The sequence below is a fragment of the Myxine glutinosa genome, chromosome 1 (genome assembly GCF_964187855.1).
Source record: "Myxine glutinosa chromosome 1, kmMyxGlut1.1, whole genome shotgun sequence".
NCBI classification, from domain to species: domain Eukaryota; kingdom Metazoa; phylum Chordata; class Myxini; order Myxiniformes; family Myxinidae; genus Myxine; species Myxine glutinosa.
In genome coordinates this window covers 424,889,521-424,906,169 of record NC_136261.1, presented here as the reverse complement: position 1 = coordinate 424,906,169, position 16,649 = coordinate 424,889,521, and the positions used below count along the sequence as shown (strand labels likewise).

The window sequence follows — 16,649 nt, the reverse complement described above, 5'->3', positions numbered from 1 at the left end:
GGCCAGCCCGTTTTGTTAGCTGCACACGGAAGATGCAAGATGCAAGATGCAAGCAGCAAGTGCCATATCAAGTGTTTGATTTTCTTTCCTCCAATTCTTTCCTTAAATCCAGGTCCTGGGTCGTAGTATTGTAAATATATGTGCTTGTAAACATAAGAATGTTGCCCACCGGCTATGTGTTTAATTTGAAAATTCCGAAAATACCCAGATAGTTGTGGGTGTGAGTCTGTTAGAGTAGCTGCTCAACGCATTAAGGGGGACATATCTAGTGTTAAAAATGTCGCACACATGGGTCAGAATAAATGCTAGGGGGATTACACCTATGTGTCACATGTAAAAGTAATGGTAAATTTGCATGCCAGGCTCTACCGGTCGTTCCACTGTTGGGGTCGACTCGGGACGAGTCTGGTGAGAGAGGTGGGTAGTGTTGCAGTTTTGCGAATAAAGGATGACCCCCCTCGTAGGTAGTTGCACCACAACATGTAGCCTCGCTTTAGTTCAGTTATTTCCTCTTAAATGTAAGCATAGTCTCCTTTCCTGTGTTAGTATGCGTTGAGCAGGCCAGTAAGTGTAGGCCTCAATTGGGCTAGAATGCCATGTCCTTTGCCCAGAACAAGCCTAGAAGGCCCAAGGGAGGAGCTGCAGGGGAGTGGCCAGTAAGCGGCAGGCAGCCAATGAACGCTCAAGGGGGGTGACTAACAACGGCAGCCGGGGGAGGGGCTTGGAACATTCGGGTAAGACTCTGGGAAGGCGCTATAAGACCCTGCCCCGGGCCCCCAAACTCTCTCTGCCCCCAGCTCTCTCTGTGAACGGGCTCTCTTGCTCGTTGCCCCCGAACAATCTCCTCCATGCTAAACTCCCTCGGTCGTAGAGAGGTGTGTCGAAAGAGAAAGCACGAACTCTCCCTGCCCTGCGCTCTGCTGCCTGTTAACAGCGCTTGCCAGGACGATCTCTCCCGGGGCCACAGACGCCAACGATCTCCTTGCCTGAACTCACTGCATGCGCCGCGAACATCCCAGGGACACGCCAAACGAGCTGATCGGGGCGAACAGCACCAACGACCGTGCTTGGAGCGAGTCGTCCTTCTTCATCCTTTTCCCCACGTGAGTGAGTGGGCACTTGTCCAGGGATTAAGGACGATACGTTTCTGCTCTGTGTCTCTTTGCCCTGATCATTTGTATAAATTGTATAATAAACCTGTGTTCTTTCGCATCCATTTGGCTGTTCACGTCATTTCCCACCATTGGCTTCGCACTGTATGAATAAACCCGCTCAATCGGGTTCAATAAGAATTAACGGCACACGAGTCACGTGACACGCAAACCGCTCGGGCGTATCAGACCAACGTGACCCGTGCGAGGTCCAGCACCCGTCTTCATGGCAGCGTGTGTATAGAAGGTACGTGGGGATTCCACCCGATACCCTTCCGCAAGCTCGCTACGGGGGTGGCGGCTGGAATTGCTCCGCAATCCACCCCACGAGTGTAAAGTGGGTCGTGGACTCGAAGGCCCAAGGGGGAAAAGGGTTTAACCCCCCTCTGTATGTCGACGGGCTCGAGGTCCGCAACAAATTGGTTTCCGCAACAAATCCGCAACAAAGAACTGAGCTGTTTATTTGAGATATAATTACAAACAGATTCTGCATATCATCGATTAGCATTCTCCAACATTCATCAGCAGTGGTTGCTTGAAAGGTGAAACAAACGATGTTCCTCACTCGAGCCAACACATTGTTACCATTTGAAAATACAGAGTCGAGCCTCGTGTAAGAGCTAACACATAAGACACAAAACATAAACAGAAACACATAAAACATACAATAGAGGGAGTGGGAGACAAGAGGGGGAGAGACAGGGAAGCACAACAGAAGAGCAGGAAATCGGGAGATCTGTGGAAGGGAGAGGGGGGTGGCAAGTGGTATAAAACAAATGGACACTATTTGGACTTTCAGTTAAGAAAAATGGAATTTGAAAAAGTGGATTTTGGGTTGTTTAACGGGGTAGAAAAGATCATCGTTTTGGATGGGGGAGGCTAAGATATGTTGGAGAAGAGAAGATAAGAGATGTTGGATAAGAGAAGATAAGAGATGTTGGAAAAGAGAAGATAAGTGATGTTGGAAAAGAGAAGATAAGAGATGTTGGAAAAGAGAAGATAGGAGATGGTGGATAAGAGAAGATGAGAGAAGGTAGATAAGAGAAGATAAGAGATGGTGGGTAACAGAAGATAAGAGATGTTGGATAAGAGACGATAAGAGATGTTGGATAAGAGAAGAGAAGAGATGTTGGTTAAGAGAAGATAAGAGATGTTGGATAAGAGAAGATAAGAGATGGTGGATAAGAGCAGGTGGATAAGAGAAGATAAGAGATGGTGGGTAAGAGAAGATAAGAGATGGTGGATAAGAGAAGATAAGAGATGGTGGAAAAGAGAAGATAAGAGATGGTGGAAAAGAGAAGATAAGAGATGGTGAATGAGAAGATAAGAGATGGCGGATAAGAGAAGATCAGATGGTGGACAAGAGAAAATCAAAGATGGTGGTCAAGAGAAAATAAGAGATGGTGGATAAGAGAAGATCAGAGATGGTGGATAAGAGAAGAACAGAGATGGTGGAAAAGAGAAGATAAGAGATGTTGGAAAAGAGAAGATAGATGGTGTTTAAGAGAAGATAAGAGATGGTGAATAAGATAAGATAAGAGATGGTGGATAAGAGAAGATAAGATATTTTACTCAATACTGCACATAGGTGGTCGACCTCCAAACTGCAGTTCCTGAAATTTAGTTGATCACAACTCAAACCTTGATTTAGGTTTAAATAAACATTGCAAAATTTAATAATAATTTTTTCTTTAGAAGACCAAATTGTTTTTGGAAAAAAGCAATTTCCACATTTTGTTTGTTTTATTAATGAGTGGGTTGGAGTTTGTTTTCAAACTAAAGTTTTTGTTAACGTTCACATTGTTCAACAAAATATTTCTAAGATATAAAGAATTATACGATGAATTTCATTGTTTAAACAAGGATAACAGATGGTGGGGCACATCATATTCGATGTGGGGGATCCCTGGGTCACTCCTGGGATATTGATTGGATGTCTCCGTGCAGTGGGCCTGTTCAAGAGAACTATCCAGGGATATACAACAACAACAACAATAATGTTGAGCCCATCCATGGCGAAAGAGAGGTACTAAAACTACAAGAGCAAAGCATGGCACGCCATCGCAAATCCCTACGCTTCACAACAAAAGCAAAGTTGAAAGATGGCAACACGTTCCACCAGGAAAGACCCAAAATCAAATTGAGGGTTTCCTTTCCATTTTGACCGGTGATGTTAAATCCTGGGACATGAAGCAGAAGTCAACAAAAAGGTTGATATTTCACGTGTCCCCCAATGCTGATTGCATGTCCAAGGCTACATTTAAAAAAATGTTTAAAATGTGCCTCAAATTACATTTTTTGCTGCACCCTGAAACCTCGATTTTTTTATAATGCCGTGAAAAAACTTGAGTTCGAACACACAAAACATAATCTTAGCCAGGTTTGGTCACAATCCCATCAGCAGTTGTGGAGAAGAAGTTGCAAGTGAAGGAGAAGAAGAGGTTGACGACGCGCCATCCCATAAGCTCCCCGGAAATATGTTCCAGGTGAGCTCAAATTTACCTTGGACCCTCCATCAAAAATACATTCATATTAGACAATACAAAACTGCACCAAAAGAGATTATACAAGTTAAAAGAAAAAAAAACAATGGTGGAACATCAAGATATTTGATGACATGCGATGTCATATTCAAAAGTCACATACCAGACATGGGTCTTGATCCATCATCCTGAGAGTGGAGGCTGCTAACATCACTGAACCCGATTCCAGAGAAACCAGAAACATTGTCCCGTTGCACATTTTGGGATCTGAAAATCTTTTCACAGAAACTGGAAAGTTCCAGAATAACATTCTCCAAGTTGACGAAAATACTTCCCAAAAGAGAAGAACCTGCAATCAGGACATCTTGTGGCTTCGAAAAAGAATTCACAAATTTACAGAAGTCAGCATACATTGCAAATTGTAATTTATCTTTGGAGAGAGATAGGAGTTCGGTCCGCAATGCATCCGACTCAGTACAAGCTCGAATAACCTTCTGATTCTCAATTCCAAGCTTATCAATCACTGCTCGTGCTGTTTCTGCTCTCAGGCCTTGGGACTTGAGCCATTCCAAGAAGCTCTCCATTTCACCGATGACCTGCCAAGGATACAATGCTTATGTTAATCACAGAAAAGTTACACATGTTATTTTCTTTACTCTGTTTGGAATTTTTTGTGAGTTATTATCTTATCCAATTTGATCACGTATCCAGCGAAACGGTAAACGTATCCAGCTTGATCACCACATTTAGACTGACAGTCTACCTAAGAAACAGCCACACTCACCTTGGAGCTGTGAAGCATGGTCACAACTAAATGATTGACCAGAACGTTATCCTGATGTGCCCATAATATGGGCGTAAGCTGCATCGGCCGACGGCCGCTCTATTTCCATGTATTTGTGACCAAAAATCTCTGTCTTCAAAGACCTGAGTAGCACATGGATGCTATCCTAGTTTGAAGGTGATGTGTTAGTATAATTTATGCATATGACATCATCATCATGTCGCGATTGTCACGTTCAGGGTCAGAGTTGGTTCTCTTTTTTAATACACACGTACATATAAAACCTGTTTTTATTTTCCTCTCACTGCAATTGTCTCACACACATGCACCAAGGAGTCTCCACTTTGCTGGAAGTTGAACTTTGCAGGTTCAACACGCATAATCCTGTCATCTCAGAAACTTACAGTTATATGTAGCTGTCTGCAGCAATGGATTAAATAAAATATAATAAGAATTATAATAACTTTACTTGGTTTCTTAGTCACGACTTCATGAGATTGGGGAGATCTCGTGAGATCTTGAAGGCGACAGCACAGATTTTCGAAGCTGTACACGTTCTCCACGTTTTCGAAGTTGTCATTGTTCACAATTGTATTTTGTCGAAACTGTATTTATCATTCGGTGTGTGAACGTATAGTGTGTCCCAAGGAAGTTTCTCGGTGTTAATCTTTCATAAATTAATCGATTCTGTTTGCTGCATGTGCGGCCTTGACTCAGGCTTCCCCGGTCCCCCGTCGAAGTTTGTTTCGTTCTTCGCTGTTTTTGCTAGGTTCTTCGATTTTCCCTTCTCCCCCAAACTTCCTCAAACATCCACTCTTTATCTAACGTTTTAACCCCCCCCCCCCCAAAAAAAACCAAAACAAAAAAAAACCAACAGCAACATTTATTTCCCATTCTCCACGTGTGAAGTTGTCCCATCGTGTGCTTCTGTCCACGTGCGCTGTCTCACCCCACCCCCATTATCTCCTTGCCTTCCACCTTTTCCCCTGTTCACGTGACTCGTGGTTGTCCCTCTAGGCTCCCACTCCCCGTTGGTATTTTTGTGAATATAAGACTGTTCTTCACGGTTTTATTTAAATATTGTCGCGCAACCGCGGAAATTAATATCTGGCGATCGCGGATGCCGATCACGAAGGCTTTAACTCTGAGGCGGAAGCTCAGGTATTATATTGTTGCGGACGCGGTTAAAGATGTTATTTTACCGAGCGGTTGGTATTACCGCGACCGAACAGTTATTCCCCGATTAGAACCCGATTCCACCCAAACGTTGGCCGGATCGCACCGCGGCTGCTCAATGAGGGAAAAGACTAAAACGACGAATGCAAAGAGGAAGACGAAGGCAAAGAAAGGTTTGGAAATACTACTAAATTTATTTACTATTTACACACATAAGCAAAAAGAAAGCAGTCACGTTTATTTACAGCACATAAGACGCAGGTGACACAGTGAAAATACTAGCTTACCTTCAGTCTTAATTAACCCAGGACAGAACAAACAAAAGACAGACTCACGCGGGGAATGATGACAGGAATCGCAGGAGGTGGATGGCTGGAGGTGAATGCTTGGTGGAGCCAACGCGGAGCTTGGTGGAGCCTTGGTGGAGGTGAACGCTTGGTGGAGCCAACGCGGAGCTTGGTGGAGGTGAACGCATGGTGGAGCCAATGCGGAGCTTGGTGGAGCCTTGGTGGAGGTGAACGCTTGGTGGAGCCAACGCGGCTGGTGGGGGGTTGGTGTGACGGGTTCTCTCTCCTTCCCTCACAAGCTTCAGGACTCTTTCTCTCTCTTTCTTAGTCCCACCCAGTCCAACAACTTCCTCTCTTGCTTAGTCCAACTCAAGGCCTTTCTGTCTTCTGATCTCCTCCCTCCTCGACTCTCTCCGGGGGCCTCTGCCTCGGGTTATATAAGCCCCACCCTTGACCCTTTGCGAACCTCCCCAAAACGTTCTCTCTCCGCCCTCGAAAGCCAACCCCTCATTCTGGGTTGGTCGGCAAGGGCTGGTTCACTCCTCCCCTCTATGACGAGGTGGGGACCCGCCTTTCTTCCCCAACCCTGCCTCGTGGTCAATGGCGGATGAAGGGAAAACCGCCCAAAATGCAGTTGGCAATTGACGAAAAGGGGGAATGGAGGTTTTGGGAATGGGAATGAAGGGAATCTATCTCTTTCACTTGGTGCGATGGAGTACTTCTATTAATGGGAGACACAGCCTTACCCTAAAACACAGAATAAGATATAACTATCGAACAGGGGTATTCTATGATTGGCTGACGTGTATGCTTGTGGACTAATTATGGGACGCCCTTTTGACCTTTGCACAGCTCCGGAGGCAGGAGGCGCAGAATAACCAATAATAATAATAATAAAGCACACAATCAAAAAAAACAGTCCTCATATCCGCAACACTGCACCCTCCTCCTCTTAGGCACGTCCCGGGCCTACAACTTTTATTTAGTGTGACACGTAGGTGTAGTTCCCTCTACTTTTAACCTGACCCTGAGTGCGACAGTTTTTAAAACATAAATAAATGTGTCCCGCTGCTCCATTGCACCCTGCCTAACAGACTTATGCCCACAGTTAACCGAATTGCGGAATGGTCTTCAAACTATACATTGATGGTGGGGAGCATTATTTACAATGACTCTGCTTTTATTTACAAGACTAACCCAGGACCTGTAATTGTTCTTTCTGGGGGGGAGACAGTCTCCTCTGCATCAATGCACCATTAAAGCACCCAAAAACGCACCAATACACACCCAAGCACCAATCGGTGCAGTCACCATTGTTCAAGAAAATAAAACCAACAACCCATAACCTTGCAGGTGATCTCTTGCTCTTCGGCTCCCTCTGCTGGCTATTATTATGTCTTCCAGTTGTTGTCATTCTCTCTCATTTTCTTACTGGCGGCCTATTTGCAATAAAGTGTGCCCAACGTGTCCATTTTATTTTCTTTATTTATGGCCCACAGGGCCGACTACATGTGGTTCACCTGTGGGGCATCGGTGCCCTGTGGCCAAGGTCCGCCAGCAAGATTTCGGGCCCTCATGGCCGGTTCCAGCAGAGGGGCCATGCCCCAACCCATGGGGTCCATAAGTGGTGCTCGGCCACAGACATGTGGTCCATAATGTGGTGCATCGATGCAGACAGCTGGTTCTGAGAGTGCCGGGCACACAATGGCCGCCTCACGCACGCTCAGTGGGACTGACACAATCTGTCAATTTCCCGACCCGGATCTCAGTCAATGGAGTATCTTCTCTTCCAGACTTTGTTGTGACAAACTTCCCTGCAAATGTCTGCTGCTTTTCTTCTGCTCCAATCGGTTCTTCTGATCATGTGCTTGTTAAAGTGGACATCTCTGTGACCATTCTCAGAGAGCCTCCTCAGCGCCGACGAGTCTGGCATTTCACTCAGGCTGAATGGCACGGTTTGAAAGCAGCCATCAATCACCTGGACTGGTCTCCCATCTCTACTGCCTCTGACATCAATTCTTCCTGGGAATTCTTCCAATGCAAACTGCTCTCTCTCTCATGCAGATTTATCCCATCTTGTCTTCAGTTGTCTCACCCTTCCTCCCATCCATGGTACGCTAAATCTTGTGGTGAGGCATTTGCCCTGAAACAACTTGCCTTTGCCTCTTGGAAGGCAAATCCAACTGAAGGCAATCTCAGTTCTTCCACCAAGCTTGGAACAAGTGTGTGTCTACCCTCAGGAGTGCCAGGAAGCACTATCTCCCCACACTCAAGATTGAACTCTCAAACCTGTCTCCTTCCTCCAAATCCTGGTGGCGTCTGGTCAAATCCGTTTCTGGTGTTTGTTCCCTTCCATCCCCTCCCATAACTTAAATGGCTACACAGTTGACACCGCACGTGACAAAGCCGAATGCCTCAACTCTGTGTTTGCCTCAAATTATTGTGTCCCAAAGCCATCTCTCTCTGTTCCCACCTTTCCCAGTCGAACCCAACTGCTCCTGGACTCTGTGTCCTTCTCTCCAGACAAGGTGGAGAAGTTTTTGTCAAACCTCGACTGATTCTGCAACTGGACCAGATGGCATCAGACCACGGGTCCTAAAATCCTGCTCTGCCGCTCTATCTCACCCTCTCTCTGTTCTTTTCAACCTCTCTTTTTCTCAAGGTCATCTGCCAACATCTTGGAAATCAGCAAACATTAACCCTTGACACAAAAAAGGTGCAAAAACAGATCCTTGCAACTACAGACCAATCAGCCTGCTCCCAATTATCAGCAAAGACATGGAATCCATCATTGCTTTGGATATCAAATCCTTCCTCTTCTCCAACGGCTCGATCTCTGATCATCAATTTGGATTCAGACCAAGTCATTCTTCTCTGGACATGTTGCTTCTGCCGTCTCAACAATGGATGGAGGTCCTCAATGCCAAACAGGAAATCAGAGATGTCTCCCTTGACATATCACATGCCTTCGATACGGTCTGGCACCCAGCTCTGCTCACCAAACTCTCCTCCTATGGCCATGGTTCTTAACCTGGGTTCGACCGAACCACAGGGGTTCAGTGAGCCAGTCTCAGGGTTTCGGCGGAGGTTCCTCCGAAACGCATTGCAAGTTGTTTTTTTCCCCTTTTTTTTGGTTTGGTATCAATTTTGAATCTATGTGTAATTACGCTTATTATTAATACTAGGACGTGCCCGTACGTGGGTGCCCGTTCCTTGCCAAAAAAAAAAAAAAACGCTACCCGTACGCTCTACCCCGCCCGTACGCCCGTACGCCGGTAAACAAAAAAAACAACGCTCTTCGCTTCCGCCCTTCGCTCTGACTGAATTGGGAGAAATAATGCGCATAAGAAATCGAGAAATTATTATTTTCTCCGGAAGAAATCGAATTACGAACCGTAATGGCACACGCGCTCGGCTCGGCTCGCTCTCACATCGGCCACGCCTACGCAACAACGTGTTCTGTGATTGGCTGCCGGAAGTGCAGTCTTCACTGTCCGGAAGGTCGCATATCGCAGTTACGATGAATCGCAAATTAGTTTTAATTAGTTTTAAAACATAGTTTAACGCCAACATAGCGCCAACATAGTTTGCCAACGTGAAATAAATGAATACGCTCTCAAATGTGCCGTCCGAGGCAGAGTCTGTTCGCCATGTTCGGCACACGTGATAGCTCGCTGCTCTCTGATTGGTTGAATCGTTTTTTGGACATAGCTCGGTAACTACTTGTCCGATTAATTTCAAACCTTGAAAAGGCACATCCTCGGGTCCCCAGCAATATACCTGGCAAGTTTCAAGTATATCGGACCGGTAGTTGTCGAGAAACAGCGGTCACAGACAAACACACACACACACACACACATACACACAGAGATTAGTGGAATTATAGATAGATTACTAGCGGGGTCACCCGTGGGAATCCCATGGGTATGGACGTGTGTGACATTTGGACATCTTGATTTACATGCTGCACATTAAATTTTACAAAATGGTTAAAATGGTGTAATGAACACAATTTATTTATTTCCCATAATATGTGACCCCTCACTCCTCTCCACCCCCACGCCTCTCCAATGCCAGTCCTCCGCACACTCGTCGCCAATACCTCCTCACACTCCTCTCCAATACCTCCCCACACTCCTCTCCAATACCTCCTCACACTCGTCTCCAATACCTGCTCACACTCGTCTCCAATACCTGCTCACACTCGTCTCCAATACCTCCTCACACCCCTCTCCAATACCTCCTCACACTCCTCTCCAACCCCTCACACTCCTCTCCAACCCCACACTCCTCTCCAACCCCTCACACACCTCTACAACCCCTCACACTCCTCTACAACCCCTCACACTCCTCTACAACCCCTCACACTCCTCTACAACCCCTCACACTCCTCTCCAACCCCTCACACTCCTCTCCAACCATTCACACTCCTCTCCAATCCCTCACACTCCTCTCCAATCCCTCACACTCCTCCCCAATCCTCATACACCTCTCCAATCCCTCACACTCCTCTCAAATCCCTCACACTCCTCTTCAATTCCTCATACTCCCCTCCAATCGCCCCTCACTTGCCTCTCCAATCGCGCCTCACTCGCCTCTCCAATCGCCTCTCCTGCCTCTCCAATCGCTCCTCACTCCTCTCCAATCGCTCCTCACTCTCCAACCCCTCGCCCTCTCCAACCCCTCACACTCCTCTCCAACCCCTCACACTCCTCTTCAACCCCTCACACTCCTCTCCAACCCCTCACACTCCTCTCCAACCCCTCACACTCCTCTCCAACCCCTCACACTCCTCTCCAACCCCTCACACTCCTCTCCAACCCCTCACACTCCTCTCCAACCCCTCACACTCCTCTCCAACCCCTCACACACCTCTACAACCCCTCACACACCTCTACAACCCCTCACACACCTCTACAACCCCTCACACTCCTCTACAACCCCTCACACTCCTCTACAACCCCTCACACTCCTCTACAACCCCTCACACTCCTCTACAACCCCTCACACTCCTCTACAACCCCTCACACTCCTCTACAACCCTTCACACTCCTCTACAACCCCTCACACTCCTCTACAACCCCTCACACTCCTCTACAACCCCTCACACTCCTCTCCAATCCCTCACACTCCTCTCAAATCCCTCACACTCGTCTTCAATTCCTCATACTCCCCTCCAATCGCTCCTCACCTGCCTCTCCAATCCCTCACCCGCCTCTCCAATCCCTCACACTCCTCTCCAAGCCCTCACTCCTCTCCAAGCCCTCACACTCCTCTCCAAGCCCTCACACTCCTCGCCAAGCCCTCACACTCCTCTCCAAGCCCTCACACTCCTCTCCAAGCCCTCACACTCCTCTCCAACACCTCGCACTCCTCTCCAATACCTCCTCGCACTCCTCTCCAATACCTCCTCGCACCCCTCTCCAATACCTCCTCGCACCCCTCTCCAATACCTCCTCGCACTCCTCTCCAATACCTCCTCGCACTCCTCTCCAATACCTCCTCGCACTCCTCTCCAATACCTCCTCGCACTCCTCTCCAATACCTCCTCGCACTCCTCTCCAACACCTCCTCGCACTCCTCTCCAACACCTCCTCGCACTCCTCTCCAACACCTCCTCGCACTCCTCTCCAACACCTCCTCGCACTCCTCTCCAACTCCTCCTCGCACTCCTCTCCAATACCTCCTCGCACTCCTCTCCAATACCTCCTCGCACTCCTCTCCAATACCTCCTCGCACTCCTCTCCAATACCTCCTCGCACTCCTCTCCAATACCTCTCCAATACCTCCTCACTCTCCTCTACAACCCCTCACACTCCTCTACAACCCCTCACACTCCTCTCCAAGCCCTCACACTCCTCTCCAAGCCCTCACACTCCTCTCCAATCCCTCACACTCCTCTCCAATCCCTCACACTCCTCTCCAACACCTCACAATCCTCTCCAATACCCCACACTCCTCTCCAATACCTCCTCGCACTCCTCTCCAATACCTCCTCACACTCCTCTACAACCCCTCACACTCCTCTACAACCCCTCACACTCCTCTACAACCCCTCACCAAGCCCTCACACTCCTCTCCAAGCCCTCACACTCCTCTCCAAGCCCTCACACTCCTCTCCAAGCCCTCACACTACTCTCCAAGCCCTCACACTCCTCTCCAAGCCCTCACACTCCTCTGCAAGTCCTCACAATCCTCTCCAATACCCCACACTCCTCTCCAATACCTCCTCACACTCCTCTCCGCTCCAATCGGCCCTCACTCTCCGCTCCAATCGCCCCTCACTCTCTGCTCCAATCGGCTCTCACTCTCCAACTCCTTACTCTCCAACCCCTAGCTCCTCGCTCTCCAACTCCTATCTCCTCGCTCTCCAACCCCTATCTCCTCGCTCTCCAACCCCTCGCTCCTCACTCCTCACTCTCCAACCCCTCGCTCCTCACTCTCCAACCCCTAGGTCCTCTCCAACCCTCCTCATCGTTGTTGCAGCAGCATTCTGTGCAGTTCTCCCATCTCTTGCGGTCTCTGTGCGGTTCTTGCTACATCCTGCTCAAGTCTGCAATGACGTTCGTCGACGGACTCGTTCGCCCGTCTTTCGTTTTCTTGCTACATCCTGTTCAAGTCTGTGTTCTTCATTGACCGTCACATTCATTTTGGAAATGGAAGTTTCCACGCAACGCATGAATTGTCACGATCCTCAAGAGGAAGTGTCTCATGATCATCAAATGACAAATGGCAAGTAAGTTACATTGTGAAAATTAAAGATTTCACATAAACCTATTTAAAGTGTATGCGCACATAACTAATAAAAAAAAAATGAAGAAATATCTCTCGGTAATTTCCTGAAACATATTTTACTTCCGGATAATAATGTTGAATGAAATAAGAAAGAACTAAGATATATATGTCGTTTTTGTGCCGACTCTCATAAAAGAGAAAAGTAATATATCTTAACGGAAAAGAAAAAGCGAATTTTTAATATATGTCGACATTTTCCCCGAATGTTATTTTAGGCGCTGTATTTTCGTGTATCATCGTGGCGCGATTTTAATAAATATATCTCGGCAATTTCCCATGTGTGTGTGAATGTTCTCATTTATTTTGGACACCGAGTCTAAAACCATCGATAAAAATTAAATCAGATGGTGAATTCGAGATAAAATCGTGAGGGTGACTGAATGAATGGGCTTTAGTTTACAGCCCTTTGAGAAATCATTTCGTTCTGTAAACGGAAACTTTCGTGGGATTCTCTTCCCGTTTTTTTTCATGTTAGTGACTGTTAAAAATGAAATGATATATCGAATTAGAATTGAAATAAACCTGTGTGAGAGAGAAAGACAGCATGGGCCTAACAAAACAGGCCTCAAAGCCATTTGAGGTAATAAAATGGTGGATATTTGTTTGCATGAAGCCTCTCCAAGAATGGGTGGAGCTATGGGTGGAGTTACTCTGCAAATGGATTAAGCCACACCCCCGGACAGACAGACAGAAAAACCTTCGCCTATTATAATATAGATTATTATTATTTTGCTATGTATGTTACGAACGAATGGAAATGTTATTTGTAATTGTATTCCCATCCCATTCATGGTTTCTCTGGTCTGTGTTTAAGATAAGTTGTTTCACTATGACTGTAGAAGGGTTCCTCGGGCGAGTGAGGCGTGCTTCGAGCTCTCCACGGCATCGAAGTTTGAGTGTTTTCCCATTCTTGACTTTGTCAAATTCCCACTGGTTGTTTTGCTGTGTACGTGTTATTGTGTGTTTCTAGTTGGTGTTGGTTTGTGGTTCGTCCAAACTTGTGTGTAATTAATCGTTTTCTGGGTCGCACCTCGTGCGTGGCCTGGTGACTTGGGGCTTCCCTCCCCCCGTCGGTGTTTTGTCGGTTTGGGTTATTTCCTTCGCTGTATTGCTTGTTTCTTTTATTTTGTTTTCTCCCCCCCCACCTCACCTCCCTAGACAAAGAATTCTATATTGATTCTTTCTCTCCTCCCAGACACGTGCTTGTTCGCTCTCCTCCTCGTCTCGGCTTGTGCCCCGCCCCCTGTATCTCGTTTTCTTCCGCCTCTGCCCCTTCTTTCTCAAATCCACGTTCTCGCTTGGAGACTTTTCCCGGATTGTTTTTCATGGTTTTCATGGTTCTGTTTGGATATTGTTGGAATATGTTTCAACCGCAGCCGTGATGCTGACGCCGCCCCCCTCCCCCCCCCCCGAATTTCCATGTTTTAAACGTTTCCCAGTGTGTACCCTGGTCAGAATAGGTACACTGTATCCCTGCGTGTCGTAAGAGACGACTAAGAGGGTTGGCGTCAGGAAGGGCATCCGGCCATAAAAACATTGCCTCAAAAAGAGAACCATGACAATAACAAGTACACATGGGCAGGGTGCAGCCCGAAGTGGAGATCGGTTTCTGAGGTTTGGGACATGGAATGTAGGGACAATGACAGGGAGATCAGGAGAAGTGGTGGAAGTATTGGTCAGAAGAAGAGTGGACATATGTTGTGTGCAAGAGACGAGATGGAAGGGAAGTGGTGTCAGAATGGTGAAGGGTAGAGGCAGGGACAGAAATACAAGTTTGTGTGGCAAGGGTGCCCGGAGGGCGTGAATGGTGTTGGTGTCCTGTTTTCTGAAGAGTTTGTAGACAGTGTGGTGAGTGTGACTAGAGTGAGTGATAGGTTGATGATGGTGAAAATGATGATTGGAAAGCTCTTGGTGAACGTCATCTCGGGATATGCTCCGCTGGTTGGCCGAAGCGATGAAGAGAAGGACAAGTTCTGGTGTGCGATAGAGAAGCTGATGGAAAACGTGAAAGATGAGGAAGTTGTTGTGGTGGGAGGAGACCTAAATGGACATGTGGGAAGGAGTATGGATGGTTTTGAGGGAGTTCATGGGGGTTACGGATATGGTGTGAGAAATGGAGAAGGTGAAAGGAGATTGGAGTTTGCTGATGGAGCTGGTTGGTTGATTTGTAATACTCAGTTCCAGAAAGAGGATAATAAGCTTGTTACATACACGTCAGGTGGGTCAACGACAACCGTTGACTACCTGATGGTGCGTAGGCGAGATAGGGGGCACCACTGGGACACAAAGGTGATCCCGGGGGAGGAGGCTGTTTCACAGCACCAATTGGTTGTCTGCGACATAAGGGTGAAAGGTGAGTAGGGTAATAATGTTGCTTCTGGGACACCTCGTTTAACATGGGAAATCCCTATCTAATGTCGTTTACCCCTATTTAGGAAAACACCCATATTAATCCAAAAGACTATGGGCCCTTTAACCTTATGAACCATGAGCCAATTAATCTACTTGGGCTAATACATAATGAATATATTTTAATTGAGCTAGGGATGGGATTGGGTTGGGGGCTGTATATTATTATGACTCACACATACACAAAAGTTTAGCCTCAACTTTAGTTGAGGTTTAACTTATGTGTATGTGTGAGGGATAGGGGTTCACAGATCTCTAGTGTGAACCTGTGATCCTTTTGAACCATGAGTCAATTAATCTACTTGGACTAATACATAATGAATATATTTTAATTGAGCTAGGGGTTCACACATACTGGAAAGTTGTGGGATCCTTCTGACCTTATGAACCTTTTACTCTGGTGAATATAACCCACTCAAACATCGACCCGACAAATATTTGTTTATGCGTGGGAAATAATTTAATTCTCCGAAAACTCTCCTCACCGTCTAATATATTAACAAAAAATATGTTTGAGTTTGGTTCTTTATTAAGATATTTTAACTGAGCTAAGATAAAATGGTAAACCTCCCTCAATGTTCTTGTTTGAGCGCCTCCAGTGCCACATACCATTTTTAAATTAAAGTATATATTTTCCTGACAACCATCAAAGTTTTCCGTCCACTCAAAAATATTTCCATCTTTTTTACCCAATTCACCGGTATTTAAATTAATTCTCTTATTTGTTTTGTGAACTTTTTTACCAGTTGCCTTTTCAATTATACCTATTTGATATTTTTCACATTCATTATGTTTTCCATTTATATACCAAGGTTGATTACACCTCCACTCTTTAGTCTGGTTAATACTTGGTTCTATCATTTATATAATAGTAAAAAAGGCGGCGGTAGCCCTTAAAATCCCTAACCCCATTAACTTATCACTTATATACTTATATAACCATAAGGGAGACTATCAATTCCATTTTCTAAAATAAACCTCTTATCATCAAAAGCCCCCAATGCTTTCTTATTTATCTCTTCTGAATACAATTGATGTTTATAACTTCTTATTCCATTAATCTTTCTAAACTCTTCTTTCTTTGTTGTTAAACAGTTATAATAATCCTTAAAGTTTATTGTTTCTTTTATGACATTTTTCTTTATGCCTTTTAACTTCTTATCAGTTTTTTCAACGTTATTCACAATATATTTATAAGCATAAGCCTTAGACCTCAATCCCACAAATTCACTCATGACATTTCCTCCTAATTCATCCTTAAACTTTCCAATCACCTTTTTATTTTTGGAGGAGAACAACTCACTCTCTGGGCTGTAATTACTAGTGTCATAGATATTAATGTCCTTTTTCATGTCTGAATAAACATCATCAGTATTAATTTGCAAAATAAAACTATCTGTATCCATATAAAGTAGATTAACATCATTTTGATATTTCTTCCTCAAGTTATTATAAAAGTAATCATACATTAATGACTTTGATAAATCAAGAATTGTTGTTCCAATATAAATAGGTTTGTTCATTTCAATACTCTCTTTAACCAAATGGATCGCACAAAAGTTCT

At 45.7% G+C, this 16,649-nt stretch overlaps 1 protein-coding gene across 2 annotated transcripts in view; it reads right to left on the bottom strand.

Moving 5' to 3' along the window:
• The window catches only part of LOC144888186 (uncharacterized), a 69,363-nt gene that overhangs the window by 23,819 nt on the left and 28,895 nt on the right, over positions 1–16,649 (bottom strand). For both annotated transcript variants that reach the window (XR_013621944.1, XM_078770624.1), the window contains exon 2: positions 3,798–4,230. Coding sequence is in view for 1 of the 2 variants with exons in the window: in XM_078770624.1 (XP_078626750.1) it covers positions 3,798–4,218 (421 nt within the window). In the remaining variant the exon portion in view is untranslated. The remainder of the gene's footprint in view (positions 1–3,797; positions 4,231–16,649) is intronic.